The following is a 12,235-nucleotide window of genomic DNA, read 5'->3' on the forward strand; positions in this document are numbered from 1 at the left end:
CTGGTCATCGGTGATTTGGATCACGTCGAGTACGACTACATCATCACCGTTCTTTTGAACGCTTCCGTGCGCGATCTACAAAGGTATGTAGATGCATCTAATCACTCGTTGCTAGATGAACTCCTAGATGATCTTGGTGAAACGAGTAGGAAAAATTTTGTTTTCTGCAACGTTCCCCAACACCTCCCCCACGGGACAAAAATTTATCATGGTGTTTAGTTATCGCAGTGCATATGTTTTCATGCTATATACACATAAAAATGCCAGGGGAGGGAGGTATACTACCGTGCTATTTACACAGAAGATACTGGAGTATCTTTTCAAAAAAAAAAAACCCTACGGTCAAAGTTACCATGGTGTTTCTACCTCAGTTATCAGATGTGCGCTGCGTATATTATCATCTATTTACACATAAATTATCGGGTATTTTTTCACATTTGTCTTCCCCAATGGTTAAAGTTACCACGATGTTTGTATCTAAATTATCAGGTCAATGGTGTGAATGTTATCGTGCTATTTACAGAAATTACCGGGAGGGCAGGTTCAACAAGTTTATTCTCAATGATCAAAGTTACCACGATGCTTGAAACAAAAAGTTTTTCAGTGCTAACATATTAAAGGCAAAAACATATCAAAAACAATATTTCCCTTAGCTTATTCAACAATGAGTGTCATAGGTGAGGTGGTAAGCTCCCTTTGTTTATTCTCAATGATCGAGAAGGAACTGACGGCGCTGGATGCGTGTGGCAGTTTGTGTCGCAATTTGCCACACGTTTGCCGTATACATATTTCGATCCAACTCTTTTCCCTGCCACGCGGGCCCCTCCTCCCTCCGCCCCCTTCGAACCCCCAAGAGCCCCGTCTCGCACCCCCTCAAAGAAAAGAGCCCCGTCTCGCCCCTCTCCTCTTCCCGGATCCCCACTCCACCACGGCACCACCTCGGCCGCGCCGACGACAGCTCACCACCAGCAGCAGCCATGGGCGGGTCATCCTCCACCGCCAACGCCTCCGCGGAGGCGCGCGAGCTGCGGGAGCAGGAGACCCTCGCCTCCGCCTCTCTCTCGCTCCCTCCTCCGCGCCGTCTTCTCCCGCTCCTCCGACCTGGCGGAGACCCCCTACCCGCCGGAGCACTTCCACGACCTCCTCGCTCGGGGGCCTCCGGCCGGCGAGTGGCGCTGGTCAAGGGGTGCCGGACCCAAGTGAGGCTCATGCCTCCCAGCGTCATCAGTATCTAGGTACCTATCTTCAACCCTGGTAGCTAGCTGATTCTGGGGCTGACACAAGGGAGGATTGGGACTCCGAATGCATTGAAAAACACTAACCAAATAACAGTACACTGTATATGACCAACACCACCCAATGACCCAACTGCGACTTTTGTGCATCAGCTTTATGACTGGAGTCGTTGTCGGAGAAAGCCATCCAATACTACTCCTACACAATAACAGGCTGCTGTCAAGTGCGAGCAGAGTTCATCCCACAGAACGCCGAGTCTAAGTCCAGAGGAGAAAACCATGCAATCCAAGTTGTTGTTAAGTGTGAACCTGCGATAATCAATCACGGCTAAAACTGTTGAGGGGTCGTTGTCTTGCATTTTAGGATTTGAAAATTGATCATGTGCGTATGCAAGGCAATGCTTTAGTCGCTCTCTAGGCTGCAGGAAAACAAATTTGTATACTCTCTCAAGGTATGCATTGACTGTTTCCACAAGCTCACCAAGTCAAGGTCTTCCACTCTTCCTTACTTAAGAAGAGAAGTACTCTATGGTTGCTTCTCATAACTTGGCTAGCCAGCACTGTCCATGGCCATGGCATTTCGCCTCATTATACTCGCACTGGTACCGCTGCTGGCGACCGTGCTCGCTGCTCCTTCCCTTCCTAGCAGCAATGACACTGACCTCGACGCGCTGCTCGCGTTCAAGGCGCGGCTGTCCGACCCACTCGGCGTCCTCCGCAACAGCTGGGCCACCAATGTGTCCTTCTGCCGCTGGGTCGGCGTGTCATGCGGCCGGCGCCAGCGCCATCGCGTCACCGCCCTGGAGTTGCCGGGCGTGCCCCTCCATGGTCAGCTCGCCCCTCACCTTGGAAACCTCTCCTTCCTCTCTGTTCTCAACCTCACCAGCTCCAACCTCGTCGGCTCCATCCCCGCCGACCTCGGCCGGCTGCGTCGCCTTAGGCGGCTCAATCTTGCACACAACAGCTTGTCTCACTCCATTCCATCTACCTTTGGGAACCTTACAGGTCTCCAAGTTCTTGATTTGGGCAGCAACATGCTGTCTGGTCAAATCCCAACAGAGATGCAAGGATTGCGCAACCTTGCCTACATAGCTCTGCATGCCAACTACTTGAGTGGTCCGATACCTGCTCATCTGTTCAACAACACACCTCTGCTAAGCTATGTTTCCTTTGGGAACAACAGCCTGTCTGGGTCGATACCTGACAGCGTCAGCTCCTTGCCCATGCTTGATTTCCTTGGCCTGCAGCGAAACCAGCTCTCTGGACCAGTTCCCTCGGCCATTTTCAATATGTCTAGACTTAGGATGCTGTATATGGCCAGTAACAATCTGACTGGCCCTGTTCCTAGCAGCAATCGCAGCCTTAGTCTCCCCATGTTGCAAGTAATATCCCTCTCTCAGAACTACTTCACAGGTCTGATTCCTTCAGGCCTTGCTTCGTGCAAGAACATCAGGATCATCTCTCTATCTCAGAATTTCTTTACGGGTCCTGTGCCGGCATGGCTGGGTGAGCTGCCGTTCCTTTCCGGCCTTTTAGCTGGGGGGAACGAACTTGTTGGGCAAATCCCTCATGTTCTTGGGAATCTTACCATGCTCACCAGGCTTGACCTCTCATTCTGCAAGCTCAATGGAGAGATCCCGATTGAATTGAGCAAGTTGAGACAGCTCAATATTTTGGAGCTTTCATCTAATGGACTCACAGGTTCTTTTCCTGCTTTTCTTGGCAACTTGACATCATTAACCGCAATAGGGTTGGCCCTCAATCTACTGACCGGGTCAGTACCAGCAACACTTGGGAACATGAGATCACTACAACTCCTCGATCTTGGATCAAACCGCTTCCAAGGGGAGCTTGGCTTCTTGGATGGTCTCTCAAATTGCAGGGAGCTCCGTCTCGTAAATTTGCAGGTGAATGATTTCAGTGGAGGCCTTCCTGACTATACTGGAAACCTCTCCAAGAAGCTTGTGATTTTTGATGCAACTGGCAACAAGTTGACAGGAGGAATTCCATCGACAATATCAAATCTAAGTGGTGTCAGCTCGTTGATCCTTATGAACAACCAACTAAGCCAGTCGATCCCAGAATCCATCACGACTATGGAGAACCTTGAGAGGATTGACATCTCAGGGAATAGCTTTGTTGGTCCCATCCCGGCGCAAATTGGTATGCTCAAGAGACTGGTACAATTATTTCTCTACAACAACAAATTCTCTGGTTCTATACCAGATGGCCTTGGTAATCTCACTTTGTTGGAATACATTTCCTTGTCTTATAACAATCTGTCCTCACATGTGCCAACAAGCTTGTTTCTTCTTAATAACCTTGTTGAACTGAATCTGTCCCATAACTCTCTGACTGGTGCATTACCTTTTGATCTCGGCCACATGAAACAGATTAACAAAATAGATCTCTCCAACAACAACTTGGTTGGCAGCCTACCAGATTCCTTTGGACAGCTCCGGATGCTAACTTACCTAAGCCTGTCTCACAACTCATTTCAAAATTCTATTCCATACAGTTTTCGTAATTTAATTAGCTTAGGAACACTGGACCTATCTTCCAACAACTTCTCGGGTACCATCCCAAAGAACTTGACAAACTTAACCTACCTCACAAGCCTGAACCTGTCCTTCAATGAGTTACAAGGTTCGATACCAGATGAAGGTGTTTTCAGAAACATCACCTTGCAATCTCTGATAGGAAACTTCGGTCTGTGCGGTGCTCCCCGTTTAGGGTTTTTGCCATGCCTTGGTAACTCTCACCCTGTTAATAATGGACATTTGCTAAAATTCCTACTACCTTCTTTTGCTTTAACATTGGCGGCTATAGCTATGTGCCTATACCTGCTGATAAGAAGGAACAATCTGAAGCAGGGAGAGGTAACACCTGCTGCTGATGGAGTTGATCCAGTCAGCCATAGGTTAGTGTCCTACCACGAGGTTGCTCGTGCCACTGAAAATTTCAACGAGGACAACCTACTTGGAGTTGGAAGTTTCGGAAAAGTTTTCAAGGGCCAACTGGACGATGGTTTGGTGGTGGCGATAAAAGTGCTCAACATGCAATTCGAGCAGGCCGTGAGGAGCTTTGATGCTGAATGTCAAGTGTTGCGGATGGCCCGGCATCGCAACTTGATACGGATATTGAATACCTGTTCCAACTTGGATTTTAGAGCACTGTTGCTTCAGTATATGCCCAATGGTAGCTTGGAGACGCACTTGCACACTGAAAATAGCGAACCACTAGGATTCATCAAGAGACTGGACATTATGCTCGGCGTGTTGGAGGCAATGGAGTATCTGCACCATCATCACTGTCAGGTTGTCCTACACCGCGACCTGAAGCCTAGCAATGTGCTGTTGGATGAGGACATGACGGTGCATGTTGCCGACTTTGGCATTGCGAAGTTATTAGGCGATGACAACTCCATGGTCTCAGCGAGTATGCCAGGGACAATTGGGTACATGGCCCCAGGTACGTGCTTGGTACGACCATGCCTGGGCAATTCATTTGCCAAGAAATTAGCTGCTATTAGCCTATTACTTTGGTTGGCTAACGCTGTCAACTTTTTCCTTTCTTGTACAGAGCTTGCGTACATGGGGAAGGCGTCACGGAAGAGCGACGTGTTCAGCTTTGGGATCATGCTGCTCGAAGTCTTCACCGGCAGGAGGCCCACAAACCCCATGTTCCTTGGAGAATCCAGCCTCAGGCAGTGGGTTTCGCGAGCATTCCCAGCGAGGCTCGTCCATGTTGTTGACGAGAAGCTGCTGCAAGGTGAAGAGATGAATACTACTACATCGGCATTGGCTTCCAGTGCCTGCAAGGGCGACTTCCTTGTGTCGACATTCGAGCTGGGTCTGGACTGTTCGGCCGACTCTAGTGACCAGAGGCCGAGCATGAGCGATGTGGTCGCTAGGCTGAGGAACATCAAGAAGGATTGCTCTGCTTGCGTGGCAGCGAAGAAAAAAGGGTCTCAGCGGCATTGATCGGTCTATGTGGTGATGTGTTTTGTTCTCCGTGTTAGTGTTAGCAAATGGAGCATGATGCTGGTGTGCTGCTACATCTTCGGTTAATTGTACCTACCCAGGTAGCGGAGTTGTAACATGATGTCTTCTGAATATCTGCCCAATATTTTAGGAACTGCCTCTCGCCTTAGGGCTCATTCGGTTTGGAGGATTTTATAAAATAGGAATTAGTACTAGTATAGGAATTTTATAGGATGACACTTGCCATCCTAAGGAATTGACTCGCCTCGTTCCTACACGTAAAATGAGCTTTGAGTGGATGTGTAATTTCCTTCAAAAGCATAGAAAATGAATAGTATTTCTACAAAATTTCTGTACACATTTCCTACAAACCGAATGCATCTATAGGAAATTTTCCTCCGGGATCCTTATTCCTATGTGTTTCCTATGAAAATCCTCCAAACCGAATAGGCCCTTAGTGTGACCAGCAGAAAACATTTGAACAGTACAAATTTGGTTACGCTTCCCACGAAGGCTAGCGTATACTGAAAGTCCACGTCTCCGTCATCTTCTACCGTCGTCCTTTGGAAATCTCTCCAGCTCTAATCCAACTCCAGAATCCAGATCACCAAATTTGAGTTACCGCGTCGGCAATCCATCAAACACCTAGACCCCGCGATCCAACTCTCTCCCAGGCCGCCACGCGGTCCCCCTCCTCTCTCCCCTCTCCGCCCCTTGGAACCCCAAGAGCCTCGCCCCGCCCCTCCCCTCTCCCCTTCCCCGATCCCCACTCCACCACCGCGGCCGCGCCGACGACATCTCACCACCACCAGCAGCCATGGGCGGGTCCTCCTCCACCGCCAGCGCTCCCGCGGAGGCGCGCGAGCTGCGGGAGCAGGAGGCCCTCGCCTCCGCCGCGCTCTCCCTCCCGCTCCTCCGCGCCGTCTTCTCCCGCTCCGCCGACCTGGCCGCGACCCTCTCCCTCCCGCCCACCTCCTTCCGCTCCGCCCCCCCTCTTGAAACTCCGGCGCACTTCCAGGACCTCCTCGCAAGCCTCGGCCCCACCATCGCCTCCCTCTTCTTCCCCCGCGGCGCCTCCGAGGACGCGGGGGCGGGGGGCTGGCTCGGCTTCCTCAAGGGGTTCAACTCCTGCTGCGCGCGCGCCCGGGCCTCGCTGCCGCTGGCGGTGCTCCTCCGCGTCTACGCCGCGGCCTGCGCCGCCGCGGGCACGCCCTGCGGCGTGCAGTTCCGCCCCGACGAGGACGGCGGCGGGGATGAGGAGGGCGGGAAGGTCGTGGGGGAGCTCGCCCCCGGGGAGATCGCCGTGCTGCTGTCCATGTGCTGGGTCATGGCGTGGAGCGGCTTGGCGCCGAGGGCTTCGGGCGGCGAGGAAGGGGGGAAGGGGGAGGCCGTGCTGCTCCCGGACGTTTCGCACCTGGTGCTGTCGGCGCTCGTGTCCGCGGGCGCCGTCGCAGATGACGAGGGTGTATGGGGCTGGGAGGTTTCCGGTGCCGGGAAGGGGGTTTCGGTGCAGGAGTTCACGTCCTGGGTCATCTCGACTGTCCCCGGGCTTGGCAACTGCCTCTCGCGGTATGTGCAGGACAGGTTCCGGTCGTCTGAGTCTGATCCAGCGAAGGTAATCCGATTATGCATTGCGGAATTAGTTGCTATTCTGAAAGATTGAATAGCTTGTTTAGTATCAACTGTGGTGCCGTTTGATGCGGCATTGCCATTGTTCAGTTATAGGTGCATATAATAGAAGGTAGATGTGCAAAATGGTGGGAAAATTTTACTCATCTATTTCCACATGTTTTCCCTTGATTATATTATATCTTAGGTCTTGTGCTGCCAGGAGGCATATATAGAAGATTTAGCTTCTTATGACATGTTATGACTTATAAGTTGCCAGAGCACTTAATTTCATGATCAGCTGTCCTGGCTACTCTGGTTCTACAAATTATCAGCAAGTTCTGCATTATGTACATTCTCAGTGCTTGCTAGAAATTCGGATTGTTCTTCTTTATATGTGACTGTTCAGAACTCACTTAACAATCCAGGTAGGAATTGTGAAGATATCCAGACATAGATTCTGAGCTTGGTGTATAGTAATTGATAACTAACTCCAATGCAGAGGCTGGGAAAAATTGTTTAAAAAACCGTTAGTTGCTTCAGAATATTTTATTAGCACTAAGCTGAAGCTCCTGCAGGAGGAACTCATGGAGTTCACGACCTCATTATTTTGCTGCAACAATGAATCTTTATTTGTTTTGTCCAATTATTTAGAATCCTATCTGATGACTTTATAATAATGAAGCTTAAACTTGGCATAATATTTCTTCTAACCAGAGTTGTTTCTTACAAGCAGGAAAGCTCTGTTTCAACTGGTAACACAACTTTTGATACTTGTGATGCATATCTATTAACACGTGGGAGGGCATGGTCAATCTCTCTCAGCGTCAGAAACACATTGAGTGAAAAGTTTTTGCCAGCATCTTTCATTGGAATGGACACAGGAGACCTTCTTTATAGGTTACTTCTTGCCCTTTTTTGCTTCGTATTCTCGTGATTATCTTTGTAAGCTACTCCCTCCGTCCCATAATATAAGAACGCTTTTGACAATAGTGTAGTGTGAAAAACGTTCTTATATTATGGGACAGAGGGAGTAGTTTTCTTGTCAAGATTGTAAGTTTCAGTTGTTAACTCCGCCTATGTCTTCTAGGCATAGCCGGTCCCAAGCCCGGGTAAAGGAGGAGGGTTGTGATAGGCTTGGCGAGCCAACGTAAAAACTAGCCAGTCCCATAGGTATGAAACCGATTTGAGCGAGAGTAGTACTAGGATGGGTGACCTCCTGGGAAGTCCTTGTGAAAGAGTTTCATATCTAAGGGTTGTGATAGGCTTGGCGAGCCAACGTAAAAACTAGCCAGTCTTTTGGGTATGAAACCCATTTGCGCGAGAGTAGTACTAGGATGGGTGACCTCCTGGGAAGTCCTCGTGAAAGGGTTTCATATCTAGCCTACCCCAACTTGTTTGGGATCAAAGGCTTCGTAAGTAAGTAAGTATTGTAAGTTTCAGTTGTTATCAGGTGATCTTGTAAAATCCTGTCTTGACCTGATTACATTATAAGTTTTAATCCTGATCTAGAACATATTTGTAGGTCATCGCTTCATGGAAAAGGTCTGAGCCGGTTTTGGTCTTGTGTTGAGGGGTATAAGGGACCAGCGCTAATTCTTCTCCCGGCATTCTCAAATTCTGGTAGTGAGAATGTTGATGCTGGCCGAAAATGGGGAATTGGTGTATTAACTGAGGATGGATTTGAGAACAAAGACACTTTCTACGGTAGCTCTGGGTTCCTATGTGCCACATATCCAATATTCCGCATGCTTCTGCCATCGGGTATGACTTTTGTTGCTTATGTCCTTCGCCACATTTGATTCTAGCTTACTGTTTGTCTAATCTAGCAGGTAAGGAGAAGAACATCATGTATTGCCACCTGCATACTCAACTAAAGACGTATGAGGCAACGCCAAAGCCTCTTGGCTTAGCATTCGGTGGATCAATTGGAAACGAGAGGATCTTTATCGACGAGGACTTCTCTAAAGTTACAATTCGCCATCATGCAGTTGACAAGACTTACCAACACGGTTCTCTCATTCCCAATCAGGTTAAATTTGACATTTGGTAGTTCTGACTAAATATCTCATTGTTATTGCTATAACCACCTTAGTATAATCTCGAAAGAACTCTTAGGCCTTGTACAATGCAAGGCGCTTAGGGGAGGTGCTTAGAGAAATAAACTAGTGTTTCTTTAAGCACCGGTGCTTATTTGTAGAGGGTAGACGCTTAATTAGGCGCCTCTCATGTAGAAATAGGCGTTGGTGCTTCGGAAAACCCAGTTTATTTTTCTATAAGCACCTCACTAAGCACCTAGTATTGTACAAGGCCTTAGGTCCAGTTTCTTGCTCCCATGTTCCGTAATCCTGTCAGCAAGGAACCTTCATTTCTGTCTTGGCTCTGAACTACAGGTTGTTTGAGTTAGCTAGTTTATTTACCCCAAAGTAGCAAAACCAAAGTGCTTTTAAAATCCAAACATAGTGCCAAAGGCAACAAGGGTAGATGGATGATAGCCACTCAGTGGCCAACTGGCCATGTAAATTACTTGCTATAGGTTATGAAAGTTTTCCTCTGTAGGGCATAACTGCACATCACTGTTTTTCATTTGAAATCTGCAAGCTTTGGCAGTAGCAGTATGTGGCCTCAAATAAATACTTCATGAGCCTAGCTCACAGTCCAAAATGCCACTGAAAGCAGATTATGATATTACTCCATTATTGTGATGTAGGGTTATTTACCTGTTGAGGCTTCAATACTTGACTTCGAAGTATGGGGGCTTGGTGGACAAACAACAAAGCGGCAACAGGATATTTTCAAGAAGAGGGAGGATATTTTCTCAGGGCAGCGGAGAAAGGTGCTACGCCGAGCAAACAAGGACCCTTCTCTACAATGTACAGCACTGTTCAAATGTCCATAACATTTCCTTCCTTTTTTTTCAGATTGATCTCGCAGCTTTTGGCAATTGGGAAGACTCTCCAGAGAAAATGATGATGGACATGGTTTCTGACCCAAACAAGGCCCGTCGGGAAGAACGTTGATTTAGTTTTATGGCCAAGCTCATTTGCTAGTGTTCAGCAGCTACCCATACAAAAGTGGACACAGAAATGACAATATTACTTTTGAGGTATATAGAGGTCATTTGCATGTATTCGCCCCTTTGATGTTAAAGGCATTTGGCAGGACCACTCATAATTTAGGTTCTGAATTGAACAGAGGCTTTGTATAGAATTACAGTTGTTACAATAGTGCCTGAGTTTCCTTCTCATCTTCCCTTTGTTTTAGGGGAAGCAAGAGCAAACGATTTGTACATCTGTGTTGTAAATTAGATAATCATCATCTGTACCATACTGTTATATACTCCCTTGGATGTACAGATAAACTTCATATATCTGTTAATAAGGGATGTACCCAAGGAGTATTGTTATATACTCCCTTGGATGTACATCTGCATGAAAGTTGCCCATCTCCCTTGGATGTCTGATAGTGTCACCTTTTGCTTGACAGATTCGTGATGCTGTATTTTTCTCAAGGGAAGCTTCCATATATACAACTAGTACAACAGAAGATTCAATAGAGAATGCCCTAGAAGAAGAAGGATACTTGGTGTTTACACTAAGGGCATTCCTTGTCAGAGGATTCCATTTGTGGGGAAGAGGATTCCATGGCCGCACCTTTGATTCTGTCTCTGATACTGTGCAGTTCAGCGGCAACATATTTCATGTTCATTCTCTCAGATGGTGTTTCCTTTGAGCACAAGATGCCGACTCTTACAACAGAAGCTAAGCAAACTAATGCATTGTTCAACCTTGTATCATCATCGTCGTCTGGCTGGACCTTTAGCAGAGTCGGGTCGATGATTTCTGAAAGCCCAAAGTCGGCAACCTTGGCAGTCCAGTCACTGTCAAGGAGGATGTTGCCAGGCTGATTTCTGAAAGCCCAAAGTCGGCAACCTTGGCAGTCCAGTCACTGTCAAGGAGGATGTTGCCAGGCTTCAAATCGCAGTGAATTACTGATGGCCGACTATTATTGTGAAGATGGTCTAGTGCATCTGGAAACATCGACCGCTATGTTCAGCAGGCGGACAATACTCTACTTGTGCTACGGCTCGTCTGTTCTTGGATGCAACCATCTGTCAAGGCTAAAGTAGAGCAACAGGTGTTCATGTATATCAAGTTCCGATGTTTAACTCGTCTGAGAGCCATACACTCTGCCAGGAATTTCTGGCAGAGCCAGCTTGGTGAAGAGTGAACACTTTCACGGCTACAACACCATTCCTGACAGATGGAATAGACATGTTTCCTTTATATATGGAACCATATTTTCCGGCACCAATCAGATTGGCAGGTGCAAAGCCATCTGTAGCTTCAAACATTTCATGGTATGTAACTCTGGGATACTTTTCACCCAACATACCGAGGCCAGCAATTTTCATCCTGTCCACTGTCATTTTCCGCCTGAACATAAAGATTGCACACAGTAAACATACATATGCATGTAGCAATGCCGGCAACTGGAAGCAGAATACTAGGCAGCAATTGTTGTTTCTTCTTATGCAGCTTTACCTGTCATGGAGGCAATTTCAGTTCTGGAATGCCACCACAAAGCCCACTGTTGTCAACTATTGAGAATCGACTCATGTTTGCGAACACGCCGCTTGAAGGCACCTCATCGTCCATATGGTTAAAGGAGAGGTCCAGTTCAATCAAAGCACCCGAGTTCTGGGAAAGTTGTTGAATGCCCCCAGACAGGTTATTTTGTGCCACATATAAGCTGCTGCAACCTATTGATTTTGGCCAACTCACGTGGTATACTGCCGGACAAAGCATTCTTTGTGAGATTTAGTCTGCTCAGACCTCTCAAATTACCTAGTGATGGGGGAATACTCCCTGTGAAGGAATTATCATCCAAAGCTAGGTACACTAAGCTTGCACAATCCCCTAGTTTACCTGGTATTTCTCCTGATAAGTTGTTTTTTGACAGATCCAAACTTGCAATATTTATCAGCCTTCCAACTTGTGGAGAAAGAACACCCGACAAATTGTTATTGGACAAAGATAAAAAAATCTGTCCACAAAGGAAGGCTAAAGATCTCATCAGGGACAACCCCAGTAAGTAGATTAGAGGATAAGTCCAGGCTAGGTAACTGCTGCAAGTTTCCAAGGCTTTTAGGAATGGGGCCGTCGATTCTATTGTTCGACAAGGAGAAATTCTGGAGCAGTGTGAGGTTGCCGAAAGACAACAATGTTTGCAGGTTCTTAATTCTCCCAATCTCCTCTTGAATAGGACCATGCAGTTTGTTCTCCCCTAGCTTCTTGGTCGGCGAGGTTGACAAGGTTTCGGATACCCAAGGGGATCATCCCAGCGCGTCCAGTCATGGTATACGGCTGCGTCGACGTCGTCCAGTAGGCCTGCGTCGAGCTGCCGTGC

General features: G+C 47.7%; 2 protein-coding genes across 2 annotated transcripts; both read left to right on the forward strand.

Moving 5' to 3' along the window:
• Positions 1 to 865: 865 nt before the first annotated feature.
• Positions 866 to 5,561, forward strand: LOC119356692 (receptor kinase-like protein Xa21). Its single transcript, XM_037623669.1, has 2 exons — positions 866 to 4,706; positions 4,818 to 5,561. The coding sequence occupies exons 1-2, from the start codon at positions 1,802 to 1,804 to the stop codon at positions 5,216 to 5,218; spliced, it is 3,306 nt and encodes a 1,101-aa protein (XP_037479566.1). The 5' UTR covers positions 866 to 1,801; the 3' UTR covers positions 5,219 to 5,561.
• A 381-nt stretch (positions 5,562 to 5,942) lies between these two features.
• Positions 5,943 to 10,282, forward strand: LOC119356693. Its single transcript, XM_037623670.1, has 6 exons — positions 5,943 to 6,833; positions 7,563 to 7,726; positions 8,352 to 8,590; positions 8,659 to 8,858; positions 9,537 to 9,662; positions 9,748 to 10,282. Exons 1-6 carry the CDS (start codon positions 6,036 to 6,038, stop codon positions 9,844 to 9,846), a joined length of 1,626 nt encoding a protein of 541 aa, XP_037479567.1. The 5' UTR covers positions 5,943 to 6,035; the 3' UTR covers positions 9,847 to 10,282.
• The last annotated feature ends 1,953 nt before the right edge of the window (positions 10,283 to 12,235 follow it).

Source organism: Triticum dicoccoides, chromosome 2A, assembly GCF_002162155.2.
Source record: "Triticum dicoccoides isolate Atlit2015 ecotype Zavitan chromosome 2A, WEW_v2.0, whole genome shotgun sequence".
In the NCBI taxonomy this organism is placed as follows: domain Eukaryota; kingdom Viridiplantae; phylum Streptophyta; class Magnoliopsida; order Poales; family Poaceae; genus Triticum; species Triticum dicoccoides.